Here is a 16,782-nt window from a genome sequence, read left to right on the forward strand (position 1 = left end):
TATGTAACTGAAAGTTAAAGGAATCGACAGGTTTAATTTGAGAAAATTTAAAGAAAGGGAGACGAGGGGAAGAAGATACAGCTCTTACCTAATAATTTTAGTGCTACTCCAAATAACACCAACTACAAGAAAGAAAAAAAGACTCCACAGTCTAAATCTGGGAGACCCAGATTATTGTATCTTCCTCTTAAATATCTCCCACATAGATTAGAATATAGAACACTGACTGACATGCAGTAGATGCTCAATAAATATTTATTGAATGACTCAGCCCAATAAAGAATTTGTGAAGTACTGAAATGAAGTAATCTACTGTTTGAACTACTGCTTCCCCAAATAATTTGACTGTGGTTCCCCCCACCTTTCCTCATGATACCTGTTAATATATACCATGAAATCAGTGGTCTTCAGAGGACATTTGGGAAAATGTTGTATTAGACATAGCACATATGGATTTTTGTGAAATAAAAAAAAGGTAGTAACTAAAGTAGTAGCCTTAGATCCAATGTAAAGGAAACTTTGTAGCAGAGAAACCCAAGATCATAATGGAGGCTAAGAACTCATAGGAAGGGTTTTCAGGAAAGGCTGGGTTGCCACTTGTTGGGGTTTCTGTTGATGGGATTCATGGTTTGGGTAACTAGTCAAATTAGATTAAGTAGTCCCAGGCTGTTAATTTTATAGAACCATAAATCTGAAAATTAAAATTGGAGACTTTAAAAAAAATTGAAGACTTTTGAGCTAAACACTTCTGCTTTTGTCAATCAGGGATAATAATTATCATTTATTATCACCATCTCATGAAAGAAAGACTACTCTAATGCCAAGTACTTATGCAGTTCATCATTTCACACTAAAGAAAGAAATTTAGCAAAATCAGACCAATATTATCTTTTTCTCTTTTTTTTTTCTTTTACTTTGTAACAGGATGCCACTGACTGGCCCTTGTCCATGAAGCCCACCTCTGTAACCAACGTCCTCTGTGACCTCACAGCTTCCCTCTAGAAAATATTCTATGATTTTAGGCACATGCCCTGTCAATGACAGCCAATAATTGATGATGATAAGAAAAGGCTAAGGGACAGTTACAATGGGCAGATTTCAGAACATGGAACTGAGGAAATTTCTCCTAAGTGTAAAAAAATCAATAGTACAGAATAGGAACAGGGCTGTTTTATTTTCTTAAATACCAAGAAAGTTCTTACCTTAGCTCAAATGAGCCATAGCTCTAATTCAGAGTTGAAAATATATCCACAGGGACACCTGGGTGGCTCAGATGGTTAAGCATCTGCCTTTGGCTTGGGTCATGATCTCAGTGTCCTGGGATCGAGTCCCACATTGGGCTCCCTGCTCAGTGGGGAGCTTGCTTCTCCCTCTCCCTCTGTCTGCCGCTTCCCCTGCTTGTGCTCTCTCTCTCTCTATCTCTCTGACAAATAAATAAATAAAATCTTTTTAAAAAAGAAAAAAAAAAGAAAAGAAAATATATCCACAAAACTCTTCAGTGTTCAGTGACAAATGTCTGCATATTTTAGACACAGAATAACCTTATGACAGTCGAATTACCTCATCTCCTGTTACCATGTAGGATTGTTTTTTTTTTAACCAAAATCTTCCCACCTATACTATAAATACACTCCCCATTACAATGCCTGGCTGGGGAGTCAGACTGAGTGCTCTGGTGAATTCAGCCATTCATGAGTGCAAAGCACCCATTGAGTATTAGGTGCCAACAACATGTAGGATGACTTCATCCCTGTCCCAGTAGGTGGCTGTCCAGGTACATTCTAACTGGGGAGATGAAGTTTCTCATATCTCATCACACATCTTCTGGTAACAGCTATAACTCAATGCTTACCTTCAATCGATCATATTTACAACTTGTCAAATATAGTAAGCATTTTATATGTCTGTTTTATTCTCCAAATGCCAAATTTGGAAAAAATATGGAGGGATATCAAGCAAATTCTCACTTCAAGAAAATTACTTTCTCTTATTCAGTTTGTAAGAACCTAAAAGTAATAAACATAATGAAAGCTCTCACCATGAAAGCAAATTAATAGGTGCCTTTTAAATCTTTTCATATCATCATTCTTACAGTCACTTCAAATATCTAGCTAGTTTTCCATAAAAACACTAAAAAGAAAAAAAGAGAGAGGCAAACCTAAGAGACTCTTAATTTGAGAGAAGAAACTGAGGGTTGCTGGAGGGGCGGTGGGTGAGGGATGGGGTAAAAAGGTGATGGGTATTGAGGAGGGCACTTGTGATGAGCACTGGGTGTTGTATGTAAGTGATAAATCACTAAACTCTATACCTGAAACTAATATTACACTGTATGCTAACTAACTGGAATTTAAATAAAAACTTGAAAAAGGAAAAAAAAACACTAAAAAGAATATTATGGATTGAAGGGGATCATCTAAATTTCAATGAGCCTGATTGTATGCAAATTCTGTATCTGAATGCAATTTCATGATATTATAAAAACCTCAGGGAAAAGGTCTAAATGAAAATGCATCCAAGGACACCACTTAGTTTGAATTTCCACTTTTTCTGTCATAATCATGAAAGCGCTTTGTATCAGTAATCTAAAACTGAAGAGTAGTTAACTTCATCTAATTTTTTTGTCAAATCTTGGAGTAAAACCAATTTTTGATTACAGCAGGAGTCTACGAAGCTAGTATGTATAAAGCTGAAAAACCATCTGGAACAATACTAGCCCTCCTACATGAAATTTATCAGTCAGAAAAGATGGTCAATGTCTCAGAACTTCAGGCTTCTACCACAAGCTCTCAGCGGCAGCGCGGAGTCCTGGTGCACTGGCTCTTGCAGGGGAGGGTATTCTGTCTCTGTTGCTGGTGCTCAGCTGCTCTGAATACTAACTTAGCAATGACATTGTAAATTCAAGCACCATTTTATCTAAGCAGACCGAGATGAAAGGAAAATTTTCACTTGAGTTCAACTTGGTATCTATAATTAATAGTTTCATCTAACCAAATATCGATGTGACCTCTGCAAATGTGAATGTGAGAGCATTTGACTTTCCAAATTCTGGGGAATCAAAACACATTCGAAGGCTCAAGGCTACTTATTATGAAATATAAATAGTCTTATTACTTGGGAGGAGACTTAACAAACAGCATTGAGCAATGAACAGATTTTGCCCATAATAAAAAATGAGTTTGCTGAATCACCAGTAGGAAAACTGTAACACTATCTGATAAAGAAAATGTAATTATTAAAAAGAGAAGGAAATACACAAATGTTAAACATGACTAAAAATAAACAGCAGGAGAGAAGTCATTATAACCCCACAGAGGGACTTCCTGGACCACACATGATAATGATGCCTCTAAGAAGGACGGATTAGCCACGTCTCCTTACATAGGCAGGAGTTTGCCCAGGTCTAGTAAAAAAACAATTATTATATTCTTGTGAGACCATTTTATCCCATTGTAGGTAATTAAGTCATTTGTAAGCTTTCTCAATCACTGAATCTACAACCCCATAGTGCCAAATGAAGGTGGCAGATATCCATGGATGATTTCTTCTCTGATCTGGATCATGTACCATTGACAATTAATATCCTGGATTGGAGCCGGTTTGAAAAAATTCCCAGTCCACCAGAAGTCCCAGACTTCTTGATTTTATAGTCCAATTAAATTAACACACACAGGATGGGAGAGGCGTGGGATCAATGTTGTGTTTCCAACTTTTATTTTGCCAAGTAAAGACATAAAAGAAATAAACTAACTTCTATCTATAATCAGTGCCATAAAAGAAACCATATTTTATCACAAAAAGTGTAGAAAGGTAATAGTCTTAGAATAAAGGTGAATTTCTTTTCCAAGGAAGGACACATGGTAATGTCATGGCAGCATTCTCTCTAGAACACATGTTAGCACTTGGACTGATGCTCTATGACATCTGGTTCCTCACTAAAACCACACTTACATTAAACAACCAGTATGGAGAAGACACTTCATTGATTAATGAACTTTTATGTTCATATATTGGAAGTAGCCTTAAAGTTTATGATGGTGAGAGATTTAAAAATAAATGTGAACTGTAAGTTGGACAATATATTCTCAATTTCCACAATTTACAAAAACATTCATTGATCTCTAAAACTCCTTAACGGAATATAGAATATTTCTATTGTATCTTTTATATAATGTCCCTAATTATTCAGATGTATCAGATTTGTTGAATCTTTTAAAATGGATGATAAATGAAACACAGGCTACATTCATGAAAAAGGTTTTTCATTTACTTTTTTTCTTTCATTATTACAGTGTATTACATAACATTCTTTCTTACTAATCATCTGCTGAGTGTTTATATTAAGAATACAATATGAATTGCTTTCATATAATTTGAAGATCACAGAGAGGTCCTTTTGAAATAGAAATAAGATCAACACTCTGCTCTCAACACTCAATTCTTCCCATTACTAAATTTCACTGAATTTACATTTTAGATGAATTTTCTCCTGTAATCTGGTCAGTGAGGGCAAAGTTTCCTATCACATTTAGAATATAATCCAGTGTTTCTCATGATCTACATGTCCCCTTGCTACCTCTACAAGCTCAGTTCCTGGGACTCTCCCTTCTACTGGCTGTTTCTACCAAACCAGCTTCCTTGATGTTTCCTCAAACACAACAGGTACATTTCAGTCTCAGAGCCTTTGTCCTTCCTGTTTCTCTACCTGAAATGGTTTTCTGCTAAGACTTACATTGCTTATTCCCTCTCTGCTTAAATGTCACCTTGCTCAAGAGGCTTTCCTTGGCCAGTTCCCCACCATCACTCTATCTTTTTATTCTGCTGGGTTATTCTTCAAAATATTTATCACTATCTGATACTTGCTTATCAATTTATATCTGTCTTCAGCACTAGAATGTAAGCTTAATGAAAGTGGGGACCTCTGTTGCATTCATCATTCTATTCTATCCACAGCGTTGAAAACTACACATTGTAGGCACTGAAAAGTGTTTGTTGAATGAAGACATGAATGAATATAAATGTAAGAAAATATTTTCTAATTTACATAAAAATAATGTACTGCTAGTCTAGATAAAACTAAACTATACCTAATCCATTTCTCTAACCACACAGGAATTACTTTTAAAGTCCTATAAAACTTATAACAACAAACCTATTCTTTAAAAAAGAACATAAAAGCAAGTATAAATGAATACATCTAACCCTTTTAGTGACCATCCATTCGAGCTGAAAAGTGTTTTCTTTTCCTCAATTACACTGCAATAGTTTTAAAATCAAGGTAGACTCTCTTTACAATCTTAAAAACAAAAAATAAAATCCAATAAGCAAACAAACAAAAAAGATAATGGGGGGGTTATATACCAGGATGAAATGATCACTGAAAATTTTATGCACCAATAGCAAATGATGTTTAAGATTACAAAATTTAGTTTTGACCATACTGAAAATAACATACCTAAAAGTTACATATGTAACTTTTATAATTAAAATTATCTCATAGACCATTCACTGGCCTTTATATTAATTATTCAAGTCCAAAAAGGGCTAGTGTTTAGTAACTCTAGCCTTTAAGGGTTGAAATGGACTGCCCAGTTTTATGTTAAATCTTCTACAGTCTAAAGAAATATTGCTATAATTATTCATTGTAGTTCTTCCACAAGAAAGTAAATTATGATTCCTCTGAGAATGATGAAAAGACATTTCAAAGCAGGTTTATAGACCTGGATGACATTCAAAAGGAAGATAATAGGGCCCATTATCAATCCCTGAAGAGCACTTGACTTTAGTGTATAAATATATTTTTCCAATACTAACTGTAAATTACTAATAATCAATCACCTGTTCCTAATGACTTGTGACCAATGGCAAGTTTGGGAAGGAGGGCTGGTCAAGGTTACAGGTGTAGGCTTTGGCCAGGGAAGAGAGTAGAACTAATTGGTCTCTGTGGGAATTGAACCTGCAAACCCAAATTCATTATCTCCACAAGAAAACAAACTCCTCTAAGCTGACCAAAATTTACCAATTTTCTTGAAAATGTGATTCATGTCTAGTTGGCATTAATGTTTAAGAACAAAAATAAAAATCTGTTTTACTAATTATTTGATTATTCAAGGAGAAAGAATTTGAGGTTGATATAGGGAGAAAAATATCCAGGTTTCCTATAAATGTTTAACTTTTTAAAAAGCCATTTCTAAAGGCACATAGCTCAAGGCCAAACATGATCAGGGATACTAAAAATATAATGTGTTTACTTAAAGTGTCAAGCCCAAATCAAAATAGGATTAATCGTATTAATAATGAAGGGATTTCTTTCTTTTTCTTTTTTTTTTTTATTATTATGTTATGTTAATCACCATACATTATATCATTAGTTTTTGATGTAGTGTTCCATGATTCATTGTTTGTGTATAACACCCAGTGCTCCATGCAGAACGTGCCCTCCTTAATACCCATCACCAGGCTAACCCATTCCCCCACCTCCCTCCCCTCTAGAACCCTCAGTTTGTTTTTCAGAGTCCATCGTCTCTCATGGTTCGTCTCCCCCTCCAATTTCCCCCCTTCATTCTTCCCCTCCTGTTACCTTCTTCTTCTTCTTTTTTTTTTAACATATACTGTATTATTTGTTTCAGAGGTACAGATCTGTGATTCAACAGTCTTACACAATTCACAGCGCTCACCATAGCACATACCCTCCCCAATGTCTATCACCCAGCCACCCCATCCCTCCCACCCCATTTGAAAAGGCATATTATGACTAGAAAGACATACTGAAATTTTTCAGAATTCGGTAAACTGACTTTCATACGAATCACCACACTTAAAGTGTTATGTGATTTTGGAGACATATTTTTATTCCTCTTGAGTTTTCATTTTGGCTATTTTATTCTCTCCTCTTCCTCTCTAGGTCATCTGCTCTTTAGTCTCTCCTAAACTCAACTTACTCTTCTGTGTTCTGGATCTACTCCTTTACAAGCTGAACATCCCCACTCATATGAGGATTCTTAAATTTTAGGCTCTCAAACCCACCCTCTCTTCTCAGCACCTTAATATAATAGTCATTCATTCAACATGCGCTTACCATTCTGGGTAATACAGTATTTCGCCACCTAAGCTTTTCCTATCGCTCAGAAAGCCTCATCTTTTTTTAATTAGATATATTAGCTTTTTTTAATGTCTAAATTTCTCTCTCTCTCTTTCTCTCTCTCTTCCAGTAACAGACTGTTGACAATTCTGACTTTTACCCTTTACTATACAACTCAGGGTAAAAAATTTCCCTTTGCAATCTCTCTACTGACCCACATTTCTCCCCACTGTGAGTTCTGAGCCCTTTAAAAAGAGGTAATTCAAGTCTCTACTTCCTCTGCCACTGCAAATATTGCCCCTGAGAGCCTGCCATTTAACAGTGCAAATAGGAAAAGTAGTTTGCAGAATAGTGGTTAAGGCAACCTTTGAGAAAAGATTCTGACTTTCCCCCATCTTTAATACAAATAGACTGTTTCTGTCTCTCCAGAATCTTTTTTTTCCTCCTAAATACTGGTGCCAAAGAATGATATAGAGGGATTCACTTTTTCTTGTATTCATTAAAGAACTTAAATAAAAATATTATAATGTGAATAATCTGACAAAGTATCTACACTTCTAATTTTGCATCTTTCTCATTTCTAGGGTTCTAACACACTATTAGTTTTGGATAAAGAAGATAAGTCAAATTAGTTTTCACCTCTTATTAGAGAGCGTTACTGAACTTGCCAGCATTCATAATAATATTTTATACTATAAGCATATTCAATAAAGACCATTTACCACTTCTAAATTTAGTCAATACATCAATAACTTACACAATTCAGACTTTACTGTATTTCCAATCTATGGGCATCCATGATGGAATGGTTTGTTGACTTTTAATAGAACTCTATTCATCAGCTCTAAGTAAATATTTCCTTGACAATTAGCACATCTTCAGTATTTATAAGGAACTAATCTGGTAAAATAGTTAGTGTATAATACAGGTCCTTTTCTAAAGTAAAAAAGATGAGTTGATAAGACACTTTCTCAGAAACACGTATTTTCTCCCTAGCCTTGATGTCTGCAATCCAGAGAGCTAACAACATAGGGCCTCATCAGGTGCTCTGAATGACACAGAACCTTGTGACCCAGCAGTAGTTAATAATTTTCCTCCCAACAGGAGTACTTACAATAGTAAAAAGTGAAAATTAGAAAAGGTCCAATCTAAATGAGTGAAATAAATAACGCTACTGGCGTACAATGTGACCCAGCCTTTACACATGATGCTGTTGCTTTATATCCATCAGAGAGATGACCATGGAAATTACAAAGTGAAAACAGAAGATGGCAAAATATAATGCATGGTTTGAGTTCAGTTTTGCAAAACTTTGTGAGTATAAGTAGAAAAGAATATATCTCAGCATTTATAACTGTGGCTTTCTACGTATGGTAGGATTTTGATCATTTCTTATTGCTGCTTTATATTTTTCTATAGTGTTTGACTCTCCATAATTAGCATACTCCTTTATTTTTAGCAGTAAATGCAAGAGACATATTTGCACTCCTAAAAAATAAGCCATTTCTTCCCTTGCAGGAGAAACAAATAACCATTTTGTTTCCCCAAACACCCTGGACATACTTTTTACTTATTTGTATTTATTTTTTTAAAGATTTATTTATCTCAGAGAAAGGGTGAGACCATGAGGGAAAGGGCAGAAGGAAAGAGAGAATCCTGAAGCAGGCTCCCTGCTGAGCGTGGAGCCTGACGCAGGGCTCAATCCCACCACCCTGAGATCACCACCTGAGTTGAAACCAAGAGTCGGCAGCTCAACAGACTGAGCCCCCCGGGTGCCCCGCCCTGGATGTACCTTTTAGAGCACTTACTACATTAAGTCAGTTATTTGATTACTTAGTCTTCTTGGCTAAGAGATGAGCTCCTATAAGAGTCATCATTGCTTCCCATTAAGACAGCATCCCTGTAGTAAGCCTAGGGCACAGCACATTACAGATGCTCAATAGATTTTGACTGGCTCCTTGCCTCTTACTTTCATTCATCCAGGGTCTTCTTTCTCCCATACCTGGCTCTAGTTCAATTACCTTCACCCCTATCAGGTGCCACAGTCTTTAAGATGCTGTGAACAAAAGCTGAAATGTGCACAGGCATCATAACAAAAAACAATTTGGTGTCAAAAAGATGGCATTTGGCAAAATCAGTTAAGCCACCACTAGGATCACTCTCTGAATACTGGTTAACATATGTACAGTAACACTAATACAATGGAAACTAAGGGTGCAATAGGGCCAGGGGAGTAGAAAGTACCTGATTTAGTAGTGGAGGGTCTCTATGAGATGGGCAATGGAAGAGTCATTTTAGTTGAATTATAGCAAAGTACGGATATCTTTCTATTGTGCTTCTTCTGTATCATGATGAAAACCTGACAATTCCCAGCCTGTCACATGACAAGTAGAACTAAGATTTATATTTTGTTGTTTAGATAGCTCACCTTATATAATGTGGAAGGTTCACCTAAGTTTCTGATGGCAACAACCTCTTTACCTCCTCTAGGAAATTAGGGCGCTCATCCACTACCCCCACTCTACCCTCAATACTATTCTAATGCCTGATAGTGTTCCCAGGTCCAGATATTCACTTCCTTCCAGGAGAGGCCCCAGGATACCTATATTTGAGGAAATTAAGAGAAACATTCTGGTTGGAGATGGGAACCAGGGCACTTGTTTGGAAGCCACACACAAATAGCAAAGGTATCGCTTTACCAGGTAGTGTTTGTTTTGTATGGGCAGTTAAGTGGTTAGGGGTACCAACCGGCTGCCTGCGTTCATTTCCTAACTCTGCTACTTAGTGGCTGTGTCATATTGGGCAACTTTCTACTAAAGTTTCTGTGCTTAAATTCTCACTTGTGGAAATGCAAATAGCAACGCTACATTTCTAATAAGGTTGTGTGAGGAGTATGTGGGTTAATATCCACAAAGCGTCTAAAAATGTGTCTGGTACAAGGTAAATGCCATGTAAATGTTCACTCTTGATAATATTTACTTAGCTTTCATGTCATAAAAATTGAATGTTTTGAAACAAATGTTTTGAAACATTATATACATATACGTTATATAAACATACATTATATATTTATATTACATATAATCTTATAAAAATATTAAAAAACAGACAGGTTGAAGATGATCATCAGGGAAGAAGCACTAAAAGTCCTTTCAAATACCCCTTGGTATCACACCATTTCCCTCTTTGTGCTATAGAAATAGGACTCTTTTTCAACTCTCTCTGCTTCCTCATATCTCCTGTTAATTACCTCTGCTACCAGCAACAATTCTTTCCCTCAGATCATAGCCTGCAATCTGTCACCTGTTCATAGATCTCTGCAATTGATTCTGTACATTCCTTTGTCTCTATCTCAACCAAAGTCAATTCAATCATTGCCTCCCTCTGGTAATTATTTACTGAACAGGAAGATTCATGAAACATCTGTTGTATGTTACCATGTGATTCTTATAATCAATTCCTACCACTCTCCTTACTTGATTGGCACTGCACAGTTTCCCAGAAATTTGGACATTTCCTAGATTGTATTTCTTTTTGAGATTCTGTATGAAAGGGCCAAATTATTTTATATTTTTTTCAAATGTCATACCCATAACTACTAGAGCAAGGAAGTTTCTTTTAATATGCAAAAAAGATAATTTTCCTATACTGGGTATTTAAAAGCTGGGAGGATTGCTTGGATAGTTGTTAACATGAATTTCTAAATTCTTCAATTGCATGCAGGGATCACAATTAGGCACCCCCTTTCCATTAAGCCTCAGAGTCAACTTTTAAAATCACCTCATGGATATGGTTAGATATGTACAATGTCATGGTAAGCAGACCAAACGGTTCACAGATTCAAGTGGATTTTGACAATAAACTCTGCTAACATTAGTGACATAGCCAAACAGAGGGGAGTCTGGCAGAAGTGGAACTCAAAAGAATCACAGAGATAAAGACTGACAGTGTTACTCTAATTCCCAGACATGAAGAAGCTGCCCTAAGAAACAGATGGGAGTGTCTGGCAGATACATCCTTATTGACAGATAGATCGCCCCAGGTGTACCCTGTCCCTAGCTGGATTCCTTGAACACTGGAAGCATATGACTCTCCTTGCAATGATTATTTGATCATCAGCCAGTCCTCTGACTTAGAGTCCCATGAAGTTTTCCACCACAGTTACAGAATGCACTGGTCAGGCCAAATCAAGCATCACATGCAGTTAAATGTTACATATCTTATTCTAAATTAATAATCTGTCAAACCAGTTTCTCTTCCAATGTCGGTCAGTATTTTCATGTCTTAGTTTCTGAATTTCAAAACAGAGAGCCAGACCCTTGTAAAAACCTTTTACAAGATTTCTGTAAAATTCATACCTTTGAGATGGAAAGAATTCTAACAAATTTCAGATATATAAATTCTTTAAGATATCCCACAATCAAAAAAATTTTTTAGAATGAAACTATTTATTTGCCATTGAATTACCTATTTTGCATTTTTTCACTCATTTGCACAGCATAAATGTATAGAATAGCTACTAAATTCTAAGAGCTGTGCTAGACAACTGGGCTGGAACCACAACATACAATCACTTCTCTTTGTGGAGTTCACTGTGTCTTGAATGGCCCTAACATCACATTGAAGGGATGGCCTTTGACTAAACTATTACATCACATCAAGTCAGCTGTTAGCCAAGATAAATACCAAGGACAGCTTCAAATGGTTGCCCTGTCCTGATTCTGGGAACCAGGCCACACCACACCCTATCTTGAGATATGACAATCAAACCTGTGTTTTAATTTCCTCCACCCTCTCCTGCTTCTTATTTGTCTCTTCTTATTATATTCTCCTCCTCCTCCTCGTTCTCCTTCCTGTCCCTTCCCCTTCATCTTTTTCTTTCTTCTTTGGCAGGCAGCCGGCTTTTTGAAGATTCATCTCCAACACATGCATTTGCCAGGCGTATGATTTCTTTAAATAAATGCATCCTTAATATCTTCCAGGGGCTTGGGGGCGCCTGGGTGGCTCAGTTGGTTAAGCATCTGTCTTTGGCTCAGGCCATCATCCCCAGGTCCTGGGATCAAGCCCTGAGCTGGGCTCCCTGCTCAGTGGGAAGTCTGCTTCTCCCTATCCCTCTGCTCTTCCCCACCCCCCGCCACAACCGCTTGTGCTCTTTCTCTCTCCCTCTCGAATAAATAAATAAAATCTTTTTAAAAAAATATCTTCCAGGGGTTTGAAGGGGTTCACACATTCTATAGAATTTTTTCTTTCTTTTTTTTTTTTTTTAAAGATTTTACCTATTTATTTGACACAGAGAGAGAGACAGCCAGAGAGGGAACACAAGCAGGGGGAGTGGGAGAGGGAGAAGCAGGCTCTCCGCCAAGCAGGGAAGCCTGATGCGGGGCTCGATCCCAGGACCTCGGGGTCATGACCTGAGCCGAAGGCAGACGCTTAACGACTGAGCCACCCAGGTGCCCCTATAGAATTTTTTTCTTATTTTAATGGTGATTTTATTTTAATAATATAAAATGTTTTACAGTAATAATTCATAACGTAAATAGTTTTTTCATTTATTTTTACAGAATATATTTTAGCTTCTTTAATTCATTTCTTTTTTTGCAAACTGAGATCCTTAGCACCCAGTAGGAATCCAAGGACATATTCTAGGGAGCCCATAAAAACTGGGTCCTTTGGAAACACTACTCTAAATCTAAACAAATAATTCTACCCTTTGCCCTAAAGAAATTGCTTACTTAACTAAAAATAAACAGATGGAGCTAAGTGGCAGAAACCAGTCTTTCATGCTATCTATATTTCCAGCACAAATTAAAGACAAGGATGAGATGGGCTCCTATGAAAATGGGCAATATTACCAGGTCTTTCTTATACTCACATATTGAATACTGTGAATTTGTATCATATCACTTATTCACCTCTTCATATTTATAAAAACAAAATCCAAAGTCCAAAAACATGGCTTCCAATTCATCCCTGCTAGTATTGCTCTCTGTTGCCATAGAAAAGTTGTTGATTATATGCCCAAAAAATCTTCATACCTCTTATTTTAAATTACAAACAGCATTTAAACATGAACTGGAAGTCAAAGATTATTCAGAATGCCAGCTATTTAAAGATATGAATCTATAAGGGAATTTTCTCTTCCATATTAGAGTTCTATTCCCTTTAGTTTGGGTAGATCTGTTGAAATAGAAAGTCTGAAGAAAAGTACTGATGAGAAAATACCTAGCCAATCCTTAAAGCTTCCCTTGCAGCCTGTTCTTCCTGTAGCTGGGATTATAACAGTAGCTAGGACCACTGAATGAGTGTTTGATTCCTACTTATCTCTCCACTAGGTTGTTTGGAAAGAAAGGCATGGGATGTCACTGGGATTCATAAAAGGCGTGAACCCTTTCCAGAGTCCCCAGATATCACAGTGCTGAAAGTGTTAAAGTTTAAATTCTAGGTAGCTTTCCTTACCTTAACGCAGGACACCAATCTCTGGAAACCAGACTTTTCAAGTTCTTTCTCTGTTCCAGTTCTGACAGTACAATTTTCCCACAAAATATTGCTTGAGGATGTGCATGCATATGGATTAGGTTAGAAGGTAATTCACTTACCACGATAAATTAGATACAGACATTGCAGCAATTTATGGAGGAGTCTTGTGGAGAAGTTTTCTCTAGATTTCAGAACAGGGAATGAGTAGGTCAAGTAGACAAGACCACTGGGAATTTTAGCTTTGCTGCTGGAATGATGCACTTACAGTTTGAAATAACCTACAAAGAAAAGAAATAAAATGTTATCTATAGAACCCAGTCTATATGACTTTTCACAAACGTATTTCATCCAGGTCAATAGTTTTGTCATGGTATAAGACACACAAAAAATACATTTTTCTCAAAATATAAGACATATTATAAACCAAAGATAAAATTAAATCAACCCTATGATAAGCTGAATGCTTTACCTTTAAAATAAGTTTAAAGATTAATACAATGTTCATTCCCTGAAGTAGAGAATACAGGGAAAGAACAGAATGTGTTTTTAGATGCACCAATTTTTTTCTCCATATGGTCAATCAGTTATGCTCTCTAAATTAGTTTTATATACTTGTACTAAAAGGATCAAAACAAAGATCCTAATTGGCCATAGCACACATTAAAGAAAAAAAAAAAAAAGCTCCTTGGTACAAATTATTATCATGTCCAAAGCTGTAACAAAAAAAAATAATAATAATTCACTACTACTTCTAAGCAAATGAGAATTTTTATTGAGTAACATGTGGGAGGCAAGGCAGTATGTATTTACCTAACCTTTCCACACACTTTTTATGAGCATCTACTCTGCAGTGTGTCCTATGATCTTGAACCAAAATTTCTGTAGGGCACAATTAACTCCATGGTACTGTATTAGGGACTTTAGTTCAGGTCATTAACCCAGTACAGTTCAATTAAACAGACATTCATTGAGGATATACTATGTGTACATACACTATCTCAGCTACAGTTCAGGGATAAGGATAAATGACACACAAATAAGACATGTTTCTGCCTTCAAAGAATGTTTTATGTAAAAAAGATGATTATAATAAAATGGACTAAGTTTTCTAATAAAGGTTTACACAGAGTATATAGAAGCAAAAAGACTGAGCAAAGCCAGTCTTAGGGATTTGGAAGGATTTCTAAAGAAGATATGGACCAAACTACTAACATTAGGTTTGGCTGCAAATTAAACAAAAAAAAAAATCCCAAACTCAGAGTGGCTTAGAAAAGACAGTTTATTTCTCTCTCCTATAAACAAATCTTGAGTCTTAAGAAGTCCAAAGAAGATACAGCAATTCTATAAACACACAAGATGGAGGCTTCCTTCTTGTCATTCTACCATTCTCACCATGTGGTTCCCCTACATGTTCCAACTGGCTGCTGAGCTCCAGAGAGTCTCTGTGTTCCAGTCAGCAAGAAGAAGAAGGAAAGAAGGATGCTTTCTGAAATTTACACATGACATTTCTCCTTGCACTTCACAGGACACAGCTTAGTCACTTGGCCACTCTTATTCTATTGGAGACTAGAAAATGAAGCCATTATTCTAGGCAGCTACAAACCAAGGTGTCTATTAGAAACTGGGGATAAAAGTGGGTATTGGGAGAAAACTAGCATTGTCTGCCATTATGTTTGTGACTCGGTGACTTTTACTCACAATATTTTATGATTCTGTACCTACTGCAAAGTGACAAATGTGGGGCAGAGGTGAGGTGCAATCAGTCTGTGGTTTGTTGGTAATTTTACATATTTGATATATAACGTTAAACATCAAAGTCCTTCAGTTTTCTTAAATCATTCATAGCATCAACAAAATATTTTGTGTGCCCTATTATTTACCAGACTAAGTATGAAGGACACAAGATTAATAAAATATGGTCTTTGCACATAAAGAATTTACTGTCTAACATAGATGTCATCATGTTAAAAAATAAAATAAAATGCACTCTGAAAACTGCTGAGTATATACAAGGGCATATGAGCAGCTACAGGGGAAGAGAGAAATAACCATAATTCTAATGGATTCTTATTTTAATAGACCCTGTCTGCCAGTTGAGTAAGCAGCTATAAGATCTATATCTTAAATGGTCTCCCTACATTCCCAAAGAGGTTTTCAAGTCCACCCTGCCCTTGGTTAATTGTTAAAGCATATGGACTTCCATCTGTTAAGGACAGAGGAACTCCAAATTCTGCTCCCAAAATTGGTAACTTCAAACTCTCAAAATCTGTATTACCTGATTCTTATCAAGCGTTCGATTACCAAAAAAGAAAAAATAAATAAAAATGTATGTACTATTGTCTGATATAATTCATTCTAGATAATCTTAATTCTTAATTCTATTTTTAGAATTCTGTGTATCTGGATGTCATTATTTTAATATGTAACCAAATTACTTTTACTGAATTATACTTTGGGGTTTTGCCAAGAGTTTGCATTGAGGGATGTCAATAAAGATAATAATAAATAAACAAGTGAAATCCAGGCCTGTGAAATCAGCTATAAGGTTTAGCAGGATATTTACCAACGCAAAAATGTTGCCCTTATGAGCACTCGAAGCAAAAATGTGCCAAGTTTCAACACTAAGAAAACTATTATTCTAAAATTCTGAGTTGCTATAATCCTATAGGGACATTACGCTTCTTTCTTTGCTTTAACTTCTGAGAAGCTCTGCAACAAATTTGTCACATTTCTTTAAGAACTATTCCAGGCTTCAAGGTCTGCATTTTTATCCTAACTTTTTTTCCCTTTTCGGGCAAGTTTAATTTTTAACCTGTTTTTGATAAACACACATACATATACAAACATATGCACATATATATATATATATATATATATATATACATGCATGTAAATAAATATAAAACCCTCCCTAAGTCTTTTTTAGAGTGAGAAAGAATATAATTAAAAACAACAATTCCAGATTTACCTGCTTCTGAAGAATATAGGAATAACATGTGAAGAAATTTGATTTCAGGATCTTTGATCAAACCATATGAAACTATTGTTTTTGTAGGTCAAAATGGCCAAGTATTATCAATGTATATGGTGCAACTTTATATAACTGAAGGGTTGACCAAAACAGCCTCTTACTGTTGCCTTCAGCCTGACTCAACTTTAGACAGGCTTCTTCCTGACTCTAGACCCCTGAACTCTCTTTTCTTATAGTGTTTACTATAGAAAACTTG

The 16,782-nt window shown here is 36.1% G+C and overlaps 1 protein-coding gene across 4 annotated transcripts in view; it reads right to left on the reverse strand.

Moving 5' to 3' along the window:
* The window catches only part of OXR1 (oxidation resistance 1), a 437,299-nt gene that overhangs the window by 338,256 nt on the left and 82,261 nt on the right, over positions 1–16,782 (reverse strand). For all 4 annotated transcript variants that reach the window (XM_078072091.1, XM_078072090.1, XM_036083875.2 and 1 more), the window contains exon 2: positions 13,675–13,833. In XM_078072091.1, coding sequence (XP_077928217.1) covers positions 13,675–13,697 — 23 coding nt within the window. In that variant the 5' untranslated portion in view covers positions 13,698–13,833. The remainder of the gene's footprint in view (positions 1–13,674; positions 13,834–16,782) is intronic.

This window comes from Halichoerus grypus, chromosome 5 (genome assembly GCF_964656455.1).
Source record: "Halichoerus grypus chromosome 5, mHalGry1.hap1.1, whole genome shotgun sequence".
In the NCBI taxonomy this organism is placed as follows: Eukaryota; Metazoa; Chordata; class Mammalia; order Carnivora; family Phocidae; genus Halichoerus; species Halichoerus grypus.